The following is a 16049-nucleotide window of genomic DNA, read 5'->3' on the forward strand; positions in this document are numbered from 1 at the left end:
CAACTAAGATCATTTCATTGAAAGTCAGACTGGTTGTCTCTGTTCACTGAAAGAATTGCTCTGCTGGCACTGGCAACAAGCAGGAACACAACTATACTGTACATGATTAGTTGAAGTTCCAAGTCTGTCTCTGGCTCTGTGTCAAATCACAGTCACCTTGTCACGCAAAGAGCACAGAGTCATTTTTATAGTCCAACTTTTAAAAAATGTTTTGTCATTACTGCTCTTGGTATATTTAACTGAGGAAACACTTGGAGAGTTTCCATGGGATCACCAGGAACTCCCTTGAGCAAATATTTAAAGAACTTTGTGGATTTATGTAGCTCGATTAGTCATGCCAAGGATGGCCCAGGTTTCTCCAAGTTAATCTCAAATCAAATTTATGCTAGATCTAGCTTAATAAGGGTCTGACATCATTTGAAGATTAATTCCAAATGTGACTAGTCATGATGGCATGATGGATTTTTGGGAACAGGGTTTGGTGTCCAGTTGGTTCGGGGACAGAGAAAAAATGACAGTTGCTGAGCATATTTTATACTTACAGGGCTCTTTAGGGTTGGGGTTAGGGTTCAGTGCAGGCCAATGGAGTTCCTCCATACTAAACTTGTCACACCTCATACAGTGTGGAGTGGGAAATGGCCTTCTCAAAGTTGTCATTAAAAATTGATTTTGTATATTTGTTGGAACTGATTACTTAATTACTTGATATTTATAATGGATATTCACGTACTTTGACCATGTAGTCTATATTTGCAGGCTACATGTCTTTATTTATTTATTTATTTTAGAACATATCAGTCATTACATATCAGTTATTTTATTATCACTGAATTATTATTCCTTTAAATGTTTGGAAATGTAGTACTGGATCTAATTCTTTACCACTTGCACAGCAGCTGCCAATATGAGATGGTAAAGGATAACACATGCTACCCTAAGGACCATCAAATGTTGCTACAATTAGTTGTTTTAATACACACTGATCAGCCATAACATTAAAACTATCTCCTTGTTTCTACACTCACTGTCCATTTTATCAGCTCCACTTACCATATAGAAGCACTTTGAAGTTCTACAATTACTGACTGTAGTCCATCGGTTTCTCTGCATCCTTTGTTAGCCCCCTTTCATGCTGTTCTTCAATGCTCCGGACCACCACAGGACCACCACAGAACAGGTATTATTTGGGTGGTAGATCATTCTCAGCACTGCAGTGACACTGACATGGTGGTGGTGTGTTAGTGTGTGTTGTGCTGTTATGAGTGGATCAGACACAGCAGCGCTGCTGGAGTTTTTAAATACTGTGTCCACTCACTGTCCACTCTATTAGACACTCCTACCTAGTTGGTCCACCTTGTAGATGTAAAGTCAGAGACGATTGCTCATCTATTGCTGCTGTTTGAGTTGTCATCTTTTAGAACTTCATCGGTGGTCACAGGACGCTGCCCACGGGGCGCTGTTGGCTGGATATATTTTTGGTTGGTGGACTATTCTCAGTCCAGCAGGGACAGTGAGGTCTCTATCAGCGCTGCTGTGTCTTATCCACTCATACCAGCACAACCCACACTAACACACCACCACCATTTCAGTGTCACTGCAGTGCTGAGAATGATCCACTTCCTAAATAATACCTGCTCTGTAGTGGTTCTGGGAGAGTCCTGACCATTGAAAAACAGCATGGAAGGGGGCTAACAAAGCATGCAGAGAACAGATTGACTACAGTCAGTAATTGTAAAACTACAAAGTGGAGCTGATAAAATGGAAAGTGAGTGTAGAAACAAGAAGGTAGTTTTAATGTTATGGTTGATCGGTGTATTTTAAATACCACGAAATGCAGACCAAAAGTGATGTTAGTTTAAAATATTAAATATAGGCAGGTCTTTGACAGAATTGTGTATCGTGTTTCATCAGGTCAGACCCTGGTCCAAACTGAAGACGGTCGTCCAATGGCACGTTGTAACTTCACAGAGAAAGCGGCTGTCCTGGGTTCAGTTAGCCGGTCATAAAGGTAGGACAGATTCATAAAAAGTACATCAAGAAATTATACAACTACACAAAGAAATACTGTATATACCCTAATTCTATGAAGACCACTGGTGCAGTGGTCTAATGTGCTAGCCCACCACTGCCGAAATTTTGAGCTGTTGGGTTCAAATCCTAGGCGGTCCTATCTGCCTTGCATAATTGGCTGTGCCTGAGGCATCACTGCCACTGTACAGATACAACCTATACAGTGTATCACAAAAGTGAGTACACCCCTCACATTTCTGCAAATATTTCATTATATCTTTTCATGGGACAACACTATAGACATGAAACTTGGATATAACTTAGAGTAGTCAGTGTACAGCTTGTATAGCAGTGTAGATTTACTGTCTTCTGAAAATAACTCAAAACACAGCCATTAATGTCTAAATAGCTGGCAACATAAGTGAGTACACCCCACAGTGAACATGTCCAAATTGTGCCCAAATGTGTCGTTGTCCCTCCCTGGTGTCATGTGTCAAGGTCCCAGGTGTAAATGGGGAGCAGGGCTGTTAAATTTGGTGTTTTGGGTACAATTCTCTCATACTGGCCACTGGATATTCAACATGGCACCTCATGGCAAAGAACTCTCTGAGGATGTGAGAAATAGAATTGTTGCTCTCCACAAAGATGGCCTGGGCTATAAGAAGATTGCTAACACCCTGAAACTGAGCTACAGCATGGTGGCCAAGGTCATACAGCGGTTTTCCAGGACAGGTTCCACTCGGAACAGGCTTCGCCAGGGTCGACCAAAGAAGTTGAGTCCACGTGTTCGGCGTCATATCCAGAGGTTGGCTTTAAAAAATAGACACATGAGTGCTGCCAGCATTGCTGCAGAGGTTGAAGACGTGGGAGGTCAGCCTGTCAGTGCTCAGACCATACGCCGCACACTGCATCAACTCGGTCTGCATGGTCGTCATCCCAGAAGGAAGCTGACGCACAAGAAAGCCCGCAAACAGTTTGCTGAAGACAAGCAGTCCAAGAACATGGATTACTGGAATGCCCTGTGGTCTGACGAGACCAAGATAAACTTGTTTGGCTCAGATGGTGTCCAGCATGTGTGGCGGCGCCCTGGTGAGAAGTACCAAGACAACTGTATCTTGCCTACAGTCAAGCATGGTGGTGGTAGCATCATGGTCTTGGGCTGCATGAGTGTTGCTGGCACTGGGGAGCTGCAGTTCATTGAGGGAAACATGAATTCCAACATGTACTGTGACATTCTGAAACAGAGCATGATCCCCTCCCTTCGAAAACTGGGCCTCATGGCAGTTTTCCAACAGGATAACGACCCCAAACACAACCTCCAAGATGACAACTGCCTTGCTGAGGAAGCTGAAGGTAAAAGTGATGGACTAAACCCAATTGAGCACCTGTGGCACATCCTCAAGTGGAAGGTGGAGGAGTTCAAGGTGTCTAACATCCACCAGCTCCGTGATGTCATCATGGAGGAGTGGAAGAGGATTCCAGTAGCAACCTGTGCAGCTCTGGTGAATTCCATGCCCAGGAGGGTTAAGGCAGTGCTGGATAATAATGGTGGTCACACAAAATATTGACACTTTGGGCACAATTTGGACATGTTTACTGTGGGGTGTACTCACTTATGTTGCCAGCCATTTAGACATTAATGGCTGTGTGTTGAGTTATTTTCAGAAGACAGTAAATCTACACTGCTATACAAGTTGTACACTGACTACTCTAAGTTATATCCAAGTTTTATTTCTATAGTGTTGTCCCATGAAAATATATAATAAAATATCTGCAGAAATGTGAGGGGTGTACTCACTTTTGTGATACACTGTATAGATGGTCGAGACACTTGCACTAAAAATGGGGGTATTTGTTGAGTTTGTTGTGTGGCCCTTCATGCTGTGGTATGGCTCTCTGAAAGAATTCATCCAGCATGACAGAGAGGACGCATGATAGTTTCTCCTCAGTCAGCACGGTGAAGGTACAAGCAGCAATAATTGCAGTAGCGGATTCAGCAGTGATTAGATTGGGAAGACTCTACCTTGTTCTTCATTCCATTTCTTCTGTGTTCTCTTATTTCTTGCATTTGTGAGTGCAGGCAGCTTCAAAGCAGGCAAAGAGGGCACCATCCTAAAGAAGTACTCCGAGAACGAAAAGTTATGTTTCGAGCGCCTAAAGACTGATGTGCTGAACCAGTTTGTGCCAGTCTACCACGGCACAGTGGAGAGAGACGGAGAGCTCTTTCTGCAAATGAGTGACCTGCTGGCCAACTTCAATGGGCCAAATGTCATGGACTGCAAGATGGGAGTGAGGTAAAACTAAACCAGTAAACCACTCAAAAACCAACATGGTTTAGCTTCCAAATGTAAATTCTAGTCTTCAGATGTGTTTAGTTAGTAAAAATATCTAGGGAAGTCTGCGACTTTGCTGCTTGCTTTCCGAAAGAAAGCAGATGGTCTGTCTTGTAATGAACAACAGATCAAAATCCATGTGCACGTTAAGAGGCACAAAGAGAGCGCTGAGTAATTGGAACAAACAAGAAAGTGTGGAGGAAGCAAGACAGCAGATGCCTAAAAGAAATGCTTATCCAAATTTTAATGATAATGAAACATTCAGGCAGCACAGAGTTGAACAAACTGTTTAATTGCTTGCATACAGTTGCAGTTGCAACTTTTTTGAGTAGAGCACTCCAGGAAGGAATTTCGATAATTAGTCTTTAAGCTGTCTGCTATCAAATCTGTAAAAGCCAATAAAATGTATAAAAACATAAAAAATCACATCATTATGAGGATATCACAGTAAAAAAAATGATGATAAGGCAATATATGACAACAGCAGAGAGTTAGTAGAAAAAAATGATTTTACAGAGACTGATTAGCAGTGGGTGGCTCGGTGGGTAGCACTGTCGCCTCACAGAAAGAAGGTCCTGGGTGGCACTTTCTTGTGGAGTTTGCACGAGTTTGCACTTGTGGGTTTTCCTCAGGGAGCTCCGGTTGTCTCCCACAGTCCAAAAACATGCAGTCAGGTTAACTGGATACACTAAATTGTCCTATAGGTGAATGAGTGAGTGTGTGTGTGTGTCTGCTCTGCGATGGACTGGCACCCCGTCCAGGGTGTTACTGTGTGTCTTGTGCCCATTGAAAAGCTGGGATAGGCTCCAGCACAACACCAACCCTGATTGGATAAGCGTTTAAGAAAGTGAGTCAGTGAGTGATTAGCAGTGGGTCATGCTGTCACCTCCTCGCTGTGTTCTGTGCTTGTTCTCCCTGTGACTGCATGGGTTCTTTTCCCACAAGTCCATAGAAGTGCAGTCAGGCCAGTTGGAGCTACTAAAACTTTGTATCGTTCTGGGATCTCACTTGGTGTCAAGGCACTTTTCGACTGCCATAACAGAACCACCCTGGACAAGCAAGCTGCCCCAGAGGCGACATGATGGTCCTTTTTTTGGAGTGGTCCCCTTGTTTGGCTGTTTCAGTTGGTGGCGTGGGGTGGGGTGCATTGCCATCTCCAGCTTGTTCTGGGTTTCTTTCCTGTTTTTTAGAGACTGAATTTTCACTCTGAGCAGCTTGCCATATTGTGACATCCAGTTTTTATTATTACTTTGCTTATTTTGCCCACTGAGGGCAGCACGGTGGCTCAGTGCGTAGCACCGTCACGTCACAGCAAGAAGGTCCTGGGTTCAATCCCAAGGCTGGGCAGTCAGGGTCCTTTCTGTGTGGAGTTTGCATGTTCTCCCTGTGTCTGCATGGGTTTCCTCCCACAGTCCAAAGACGTGCAAGTGAGGTGAAATAGAGATACAAAATTGTCCATGATTGTGTTTGACATTAAACTTGTGAGCTGATAAATCTTGTGTAGCCAGTAATTTCCTGTACTGTCATGAATTTAACCAAAGTGTGTAAAACATGACGTTAAAATCCTAATAAAATAAATTTTGCACACTGCTTTTTTCATTACCCTTTTTGTTTGTAGCTTTTTAGCCACACTATAATTCCACCTTGGTTAAGCATCCTGCAAATTGGGTTCATTTTCTATTCTAGGTGCAAAGCTACATCTGGCCCCTCAGTGGCGAGGCCCATCCGCCCCGTTACATTCGTTTTTAGGAACCATCAAACTATGCAGAAAAGTGGGCTTTTAGAACTGAAATTGATCAATTTATCAACTATTATAATTTTATTATTTAGCACAAATGATGAGGATATTTAATCACTTATCCCAGCATAGAGAAAGCACTCTGCTGAGCCTATGTTAACTAATGTTGTCTGGAAAAGCTTTGAGAAACCCATTAGCCTGTTTAGTTATTCCTGTCTTGTAATGAACTAAGAGCTACTATGCATTCTAAATGCTGAGCTAGTTCTGGTCATGGTTTGAATGTTCATTTGCAACATTAAGCAGCTTTTCCCATTCAATAAAGCCTTAAGCCTTGTTGGGATAAAATCAGTGATGTGCTTGTTGATTAACAGTTAATCATCACCTAGTGACTGTCGGTTATTACTTTAAATATTAAATAAAATTTGCATCCTAAATTGCATCATAAGAAATTCCGATTCAGCAATTATTGATCAGTCCTTTCTTTTTTTTTTAAAGGAGAACATACTCAGGATATTTGCAGTTAATGCAGCTTTGTGTGATTATATGATTTGTCAAGTAATTCTGGGGTTCATAACAGTGGTCTGTGAAAAATAGAGTGCTGTGAGTCAGTATTCTGTCTGTGTGTGTATGTGTGTGTGTGTGTGTGTGGTTAGCTTTGCTGTGCTACACACCTGGTAAAGCTCTTGGCCTTCATAATGAGGAATTGAGGCCTTCATTTCCTGTGTAGCACACATTCTCTCTTTGCAGACACACACACACACACTCTCGAACATGCACACTTGCACTCGCACACCCACACACAAACACACAGGTACAACTACAGTTGCATGCACTCACACACACACACACACACACACACACACACACAAACGAACACTTCTGCAAATGGGGCGTCCCTAAGGGCTTCCTTCTCACTCACACATATTGAATATTTACACACACACACACACGCACACACACATTAAGTTGCCGGAATCCCTTGTTGACTTCCTTTTTTCACATACAGGAAGTCACAGAGTTAAGGAGTGAAACTGAAAATTACACTTAAAAAACAAGAACCTGTAAACAACATGAAAGTATGGTCTGCAGTACATATTTAAATATCAATACCTGCTACAACACATCAGCACATTTTTAATTTTACTCTGAAACTGGAATTCTAACAGGTCTGATGTTACATTTAGAAACTACACATTTCGTATTTAGCCAAATTTGTAAGGAGGCCAGAGCCTAAAATGAACACACTCCATCTCTGAAATGTGGGTAAAAAGTCTTCATTTACCAATCAACCTTATGACACTGCTCAGCTTTAGCATTTGTACACCATGCACATACAGTACATGTTAACACAGGCTCTGATACACTAATAAACCAAACAATTTATTCTGGATCTTAATAAAAAATGAGTATAATGAGTTTAAAATTAGTAACTGAGTGAGTGTTGCAAATAATTTACTAAGAATAATTACACAATTGCACAGCATGTGTTAAGAATGTGCATGAACTATATGTAAATAAGGAGTTTAACATGTGCAAATCTTTCTACAAATTTGTGAGTTCATATTAAAAAAATCAGCGCAGTGAGAGTGAAGGTCAGAGAGTAGTCAGTGCGAATACTGTGCAAATGTACTTAACAAGAACAACTTGGGAAATCCCCAAGACCTCCTACATATAAATATATAAATACACACACACACACACACATACATCGAAGCCCGAAATTATTTAAACCCCTGGCAAATTTTGACTTAAAGTTACATTTATTCAACCAGCAATTTTTTTCGGACCGGAAATGACACAGGCATCTCCCAGAAGATAATAAGATGATGTACAAGAGGCATCATTGTGTAAAAAAATATTTCTCAGCTTTTATTTACATTTGAACAAAAAGTGGCATTTCCAAAATTATTCATACCCTTTGCAAACTGTCACAGTTTATGGGAATATCCAAAGTTCTATACCATTCCAAATAGTCCAAGCTGTTCTAAAGCATCCTAATTACCCTGATTCATTGGGAACAGCTGTTTTAATCAACTTAACAGGTGAAAAACACCATCTCTTCAGTTGGTTTGTGGACAGTCATGGCTAAGACAAAATAGCTCACTAAGGACCTGCGGCTGCGCATTGTGGCTGCTCACAAGTCAGTAAAGGTGCGCATTGTGGCTGCTCACAAGTCAGTAAAGGGCATATCTAAATGTTTTCAAGTTCCAGTGGCTACAGTGCAAAGTATTGTTAAGAAATATAAGACGTTCCGCACTGTGGAAAATCTCAGAGGACGTGGTCAGAAGCCGAAAGTGACACCTGTGCTGGCCAGGAGGATAGTGATAGAGGTGAAAAAGAATTCAAGGATCACCACCAACGCCAACCTGGTGAATCTGGGCTCTGCTGGTGGCAACGTCTCAAGGCAGACAGTCCAACAGACACTGCACACTGCTGGGTTCCATGGACGCAGACCAAGGAGGACGCCACTTCTCCAGAAAAGGCACACAAAAGCCCGCTTGGCCTTTGCAAATGCTCATCTTGACAAAGAAGACCTCTGGTCTTCTGTTTTATGGTCAGATGAAACAAAAATTGAATTGTTTGGCCACAATGATGCATTCTTCATTTGGCGTAAAAAAGGAGAAGCCTTCAATCCTAAGAACACCATCCCCACTGTCAAACTTGGTGGTGGGAACCTAATGATTTGGGGGTGTTTTTTAGCCAATGGACCAGGGAACCTAATCACAGTAAACGGCACCATGAAAAAGAGCAATACATCAAGATTCTCAACAACAACATCAGGCAGTCTGCAGAGAAACTTGGCCTTGGGCACCAGTGGACATTTCAGCACGACAACGACCCAAAACACACAGCAAAAGTGGTGAAGAAATGGTTAGTGGACAAAAACATTAACGTTTTGCAGTGGCCCAGCCAGAGTCCTGACTTGAATCCAATTGAGAATCTGTAGAGGGAGCTAAAGATCAGGGTGATGGCAAGGAGACCTTCCAACCTGAAAGAGTTGGAGCTCATCACTAAAGATGAATGGGCAAAAATACCAGTGGAGACATGCGGAAAGCTGGTCAGCAATTATAGGAAGCGTTTGATTGCTGTAATAGCCAATAAAGGCTTTTCTATTGAATATTGAGAGGGGTATGAATAATTTTGGACATGCCACTTTTTGTTCAAATGTAAATAAAAGCTGAGAAATATTTTTTTCCACAATGATGCCTCTTGTACATCATCTTTTGGGAGACACCTGTGTCATTTCCGGTCAAAAAAAAAAATTGCTGGTTAAATAAAAGTAATTTTAAGTCTAAATTTCCCAGGGGTATGAATAATTTCGGGCTTCACTGTGTATATATATATTAGGGCTGTCAAACGATTAACAATTTTAATCGCGATTAATCTCAGAATTTCATATAGTTAATCGCGATTAATCGCAAAAGGAGATGGTTTTATTGTTATTGCTGATCGGTGTACATACACTAACATACACAAAAACTCATTCACAATCAACACAGTCTTGTTCCCTGGGTTCTGACAACTCATACTAGTGACTATATTACTTGCATCTGCACAATATTGCATTGTTTTTGCACCTTATTCTCACCTTATTCTACCTGCTGCTATATAAACCCTACGCTGCTAACTGGATATCAGAATACGTTTTTATTAAGGCTGTCGAAGTTAACGCGATAATAATAACAACGCGTTCCAGTGTTGCCAGAATGGGCGGTTATCCGCCAAAATTGGGCGGATTTTGTTGGAAAACAATTTAATAGCATTTAAATAACACTTCTGTTTAAAAGAAAATATTCAGTTTTAAGAAGCACCAGCATTGTAGAAGGCTATTAAAAGTAAAGTAAATTTTCAATGCTGATTTGGCTTAATAGTGTTGGTTAGTCTGTATCATATTCTTGAAATGATAAAGTATTGCAAAGGAATATCTTTGAAATTCTTCCTCATAATGTTAAGGTTGCAAAATTTTGGTTTTTCACTTGTCAGGGAAAATTAAGAGAGAAAAAAGCTTATTATCATGCGTGTGATATATATCATTTACGTGATCTGCGTATCACGTTACCACTGTGTGTTGTACGTCACTGAGCTGATATGTGTATCAGGTGACCAGCGGGTAACGGCGTGCTATGTTTAAGTGTGATGCTCCAAGTTGTGGATTAAGCAATAAAGACAACTCATTCTCCACATAACTAGTGTCATTTGTATTTCGTGGTTAAGTACAAAACATAACAATGCGGGTCTTCGTGATGTAATTGTACATGGCACTCACTGCCTGTATTGGTACATTTTTCCTGTATAGAATTTGCGTTAACGGCACTATTTTTTTTAATCGCGTTAAATTGAGATCGCGTTAATGCGTTATTATCGCGTTAACTTCGACAGCCCTAATATATATATACTGTATATATCGGTATATATATATATATATATATATATATATATATATGTGTGTTTACATATATATATACAGGGGTTGGACAAAATAACTGAAACACCTGGTTTTAGACCACAATAATTTATTAGTATGGTGTAGGGCCTCCTTTTGCGGCCAATACAGCATCAATTCGTCTTGGAAATGACATATACAAGTCCTGCACAGTGGTCAGAGGGATTTTAAGCCATTCTTCTTGCAGGATAGTGGCCAGGTCACTACGTGATGCTGGTGGAGGAAAACGTTTCCTGACTCGCTTCTCCAAAACACCCCAAAGTGGCTCAATAATATTTAGATCTGGTGACTGTGCAGGCCATGGGAGATGTTCAACTTCACTTTCATGTTCATCAAACCAATCTTTCACCAGTCTTGCTGTGTGTATTGGTGCATTGTCATCCTGATACACGGCATCGCCATTGGATGCACATGGTCCTCCAGAATGGTTCGGTAGTCCTTGGCAGTGACGCGTCCATCTAGCACAAGTATTGGGCCAAGGGAATGCCATGATATGGCAGCCCAAACCATCACTGATCCACCCCCATGCTTCACTCTGGGCATGCAACAGTCTGGGTGGTACGCTTCTTTGGGGCTTCTCCACACCGTAACTCTCCCGGATGTGGGGAAAACAGAAAAGGTGGACTCATCAGAGAACAATACATGTTTCACATTGTCCACAGCCCAAAGGTTTGGCTATAGCAGCCCGGCCGTGTATATTGACCCTGTGGAGCTCCCGACGGACAGTTCTGGTGGAAACAGGAGAGTTGAGGTGCACATTTAATTCTGCCGTGATTTGGGCAGCCGTGGTTTTATGTTTTTTGGATACAATCCGGGTTAGCACCCGAACATCCCTTTCAGACAGCTTCCTCTTGCGTCCACAGTTAATCCTGTTGGATGTGGTTTGTCCTTCTTGGTGGTATGCTGACATTACCCTGGATACCGTGGCTCTTGATACATCACAAAGACTTGCTGTCTTGGTCACAGATGCGCCAGCAAGACGTGCACCAACAATTTGTCCTCTTTTGAACTCTGGTATGTCACCCATAATGTTGTGTGCATTGCAATATTTTGAGCAAAACTGTGCTCTTACCCTGCTAATTGAACCTTCACACTCTGCTCTTACTGGTGCAATGTGCAATTAATGAAAATTGGCCACCAGACTGGTCCAATTTAGCCATGAAACCTCCCACACTAAAATGACAGGTGTTTCAGTTATTTTGTCCAACCCCTGTATATATATATATATATATATATATATATATATATATATGTAAACACACCGATAAAGCATATCATGACCACCTTCCTAATATCGTGTTGGTCCCCCTTTTGCTGCCAAAACAGCCCTGACCCGTTGAGGCATGGACTCCACTAGACCCCTGAATGTGTGCTGTGCTATCTGGCACCAAAATGTTAGCAGCAGATCCTTTAACTCCTGTAGATTGTGAGATGGGGCCTCCATGGATCGGACTTGTTTGTCCAGAATATCCCACAGATGCTCGATTGGATTGAGATCTGAGAAATTTGGTGGCCAAGTCAACACCTCAAACTCGTTGTTGTGCTCCTCAAACCATTCCTGAACCATTTTTACTTTGTGGCAATGCACATTATCCTGCTGAAAGAGGCCTCAGCCATCAGGGAATACCGTAAAGGGATAGGCCGGAAAGGGTGTACATGGTCTGCAACAATGCTCAGGTAGGTGGTACGTGTCAAAGTAACATCCACATGGATGGCAGGACCCAGGGTTTCCCAGCAGAACATTGCCCAAAGCATCATACTGCCTCCGTTGGCTTTCCTTTCTCCCATAGTGCATCCTGGTGCCATGTGTTCCCCAGATAAGCGACGCACATGAACTCGGCCATCCACGTGATGTAAAAGAAAACGTGATTCAGACCAGGCCACCTTCTTCCATTGCTCCGTGGTCCAGTTCCGATGTGTAATCTGACACCTTTCTATCAGAACCAGCATTCATTTCTTCAGCAATTTGAGCTGCAGTAGCTCGTCTGTTGGATTGGACCACACGGGCCAGCCTTCGTTCCCCATGTGCATCAATGAGCCTTGGTCACCCATGACTGTTGCTGGTTTACCACTGTTCCTTCCTTGGACCACTTTTGATAGATACTGAGCTCTGCAGACCAGGAACACCCCAAAAGAGCTGCAGTTTTGGAGATGCTCTGACCCAGTCGTCTAGCCATCACAATTGCTATACTTTCCCTTCTAACACATCAACTTTGAGGATAAAATGTTCACTTGCTGCCTAATATATCCCACCCACTAACAGGTGCCGTGATGAAGATATAATCAGTGTTATTCACTTCACCTGTCAGTGGTCATAATGTTATGCCTCGTATATATATATAGAGAGAGAGAGGTGACAGTGCTACCCACTGAGCCGCCTACATATAGTACATAATATAATATAATATAATATACTATAATAAAATATATAATACAATACACTGTGCATTTGGTAGAATCCAGCAGATAAAAGAGCTAGCTGTTCAGGACCTAGTTTGAGGAGCTCTAGTGGAGCTGTAGGGGTGTGCCTGTAATATAAGTGACTTCAGGGATGTAAACACACCAGCAAGGCCAGGGCTTGTTTTAGAACAAATTGGTTTAACAATTTTGTTTGTTCATGTTCTTCAAATATTTCCACATTACAGTAATAGTAAGAACAAGAAAAATATATTGACCAGTAAATCGTTAATGGTTTCAAATTGCCGTTCAAGAGACAATTTGTCTCAGGCGTAAAAATTCTGCACTGCCATAAAATCGTGCACCAGACTCCTCAGCAGGCATCATTAAGCATCCCTTCTTCCAGAGAATGACAAATGCCCCTCTGTGCTTTCTCCTCTTTCCCATCAGGACTTATCTGGAGGAGGAGCTGGTGCGAGCCCGGGAGAAGCCCAAGCTGCGTAGGGATTTGTATAATAAGATGATGGAGGTGGACAGAGAGGCTCCCACCGCCGAGGAACAAAAGCAGCAAGCTGTGACCAAGCTTCGCTACATGCAGTGGAGGGAGACTCTCAGCTCCACCAGCACTTTGGGCTTTCGCATTGAGGGCATCAAGGTATTTGCATTGCCAGAAAACAAACATTTGATGACAGCACCTCAACGGCAGGATTTTTAGTGGAAACCGGATACAGCAAATTAAATATTCATGCTCGCCCGTGTGTGTCTAAATGTCAACACAAAGGTTTGCTTTTGCAAATATTGACTGGGAGTAATTACCTGTACCTCTTACAGTACACGTGAATAAGACCACACAATGTCTCTGTAGAACAGGTTTTGTTATTGCTTTGCTGATTTGTTTGTTCGGTTTTCATTTTTTCAGAAAGCAGATGGAACCTGCAGTACAGACTTTAAGAAAACTGGCTCAAAAGAAGAAGTTAAACGAGTTTTCATGGACTTTGTCAGTGGGAATGGAAACATAATTGTACGTAAGAACAATTAGATCAATCTGTTTGTTCAGCTCTGAAAGCCACACTGCTGTTATAAGCAATAAAGCAAAACAATACAGTTCTTAAAGCCAGCATTATAATTTACAAATAGATGTCAAATCGTTGATTAAAGTATTGTATGTTATTGTTTTCATAAATACAAACAGCTGCCATTGTATTAGATACACCAACCATATAGGTGCACTTTGTAGGTCTACATTTTTTGGCAGCCAATAATTTGCAATTATGTAATTTGTATGCCTTTTTATACAGCAGCTATAAATGGAAAAAGACCACAGTATGACAGTATATTACAAATAATTCTTTAAAATCCCACTTAAAATGCATTAAAAATACATTTTCTTATTATATACACTGACCAGGCATAACATTATGACCACAGGTGAAGTGAATAACACTGATTATTTCTTCATCACGGATTTGAGCAAGTTTGACAAGGGCCAAATTGTAATGGCTAGACGACACTGCCAAAACTGCAGCTCCTGTGGGGTGTTCAGTCCAAATTCCCCAGATCTCAATCCAATTAAGCTGTGGGATGTGCTGGACAAACAAGTTCGATCCATTGAGGCCCCACCTCGCAACTTACAGGAGTTAAAGGATCTGCTGCTAACATCTTGGTGCCAGATACCACAGCACAACTTTAGGGGTCTAGTGGAGTCCATGCTTTGGCGGGTCAGGGCTGTTTTGGCAGCAAAAGGGGGATCAACACAATATTATAAAGGTGGTCATAATGTTATGCCTATTTGGTGTATTATATTTTGTAAGGCATGTTTAGCACTTGTCCTATTAATTATCACCTTTCCCATTACTTACACTTTTTAATCATTTGCAAATGATGATTTGCACTAATTGTCGCTGTTTTGCAAGATAAATCTTTTGCTTATTCTGGCTTGGTACAAGACTTCAGCTGCTCAAAATTCTGTGCCATATATTTTCAACAAGAGATAATTCTAGACTGCAGGCAGGCCAGTCAAGCACACACACTCTATGTCTACAAAACCACATTGTTGTAGAATGTGCAGAATAAGGCCTGGCATTGTCTTGCAACAATAGGTGTTGACTTCTCGGGAAAAGACATCTCCTTGATTGAAACATGTGTTTGTCTAAAATCCCAATATACACCTCTGCATCAAAAGTCACCCATGTTGTGAACACTGATGCACCCCCATACAATGACAAATGTTGCTTTGCACCTGTCGCTGATTATAGTCTGGATGGTTCTTTTCATCTCTGGCATGCCAAAAAATTAAATGGTGCTGATTTTGGAGCAAGGAATGATTGTGTGTCAGCCTTAAAGCCATGGCAAGATAAAGCTTGGCTGTGTCACAGATGTCATGTTGCAGCAGCTACTAATTCATGGCAGATCAGTTTCTTTTTCTTATGTTTAATTGGTTACATCCTAACATCTAGCTTTATTTATTTGTTTGTTTATTAGGATTTTTTACGTCACGTTTTACACTTTGTTTACATTAATGACAAAAACGGTAGTTACTCATGGCTACACAGTCACGGAACATTTTGTATCACCAATTAATCTCACTTGCATGTCTTTGTGTGGGAGGAAACCCACACAGACACAGGGAGAACATGCAAACTCCTGGGCCTCAACCGCCCCACCTGGGGATCGAAAACCTTGCGTGAGGCGACAGTGCTACCCACTTAGCCACTGTGCCACCCTTCCCTAACATCTACCTTTGAAACTAGCACTATTTTTTTGGCAAAATGAAAGCCATCAACTATAGTCATAATCACTTACAAGAAATTAGTCAGCCATATTACAAAGTTAAACAACATTATGGATGTTTTTACATAACCAAATTACCGTCACTGTATGTATATTTGTGACGTAGCAGAGAAAAGAGGTGCATTTGATGTTTATTGGGGTTAAACATTATGTGACTAAAAGTTTAAACACACCTGACAATCACTTTTACTTAGTGGCAATCATTTTTATGATGGTAAACATAATCCCAAAGATGTTGGATAGGGTTAAGGTCAGGGCTTTGGGCAAGCTAGCCAACTTGTTCCACACCAAATTTAGTAGACACTTTCTGTTAATAATTGGATGGGACACACTTAGA

The 16049-nt window shown here is 41.5% G+C and overlaps 1 protein-coding gene across 2 annotated transcripts in view; it reads left to right on the top strand.

Annotated features, from left to right (window-relative positions):
• itpka (inositol-trisphosphate 3-kinase A) overlaps positions 1-16049 on the top strand; it is a 43063-nt gene that overhangs the window by 22150 nt on the left and 4864 nt on the right. For both annotated transcript variants that reach the window (XM_063007598.1, XM_063007597.1), the window contains exons 2-5: positions 1912-2008; positions 4091-4304; positions 13373-13577; positions 13842-13943. In XM_063007598.1, the coding sequence (XP_062863668.1) occupies positions 1912-2008; positions 4091-4304; positions 13373-13577; positions 13842-13943 (618 nt within the window). The remainder of the gene's footprint in view (positions 1-1911; positions 2009-4090; positions 4305-13372; positions 13578-13841; positions 13944-16049) is intronic.

The sequence above is a fragment of the Trichomycterus rosablanca genome, chromosome 13, assembly GCF_030014385.1.
Source record: "Trichomycterus rosablanca isolate fTriRos1 chromosome 13, fTriRos1.hap1, whole genome shotgun sequence".
Classification (NCBI taxonomy): domain Eukaryota; kingdom Metazoa; phylum Chordata; class Actinopteri; order Siluriformes; family Trichomycteridae; genus Trichomycterus; species Trichomycterus rosablanca.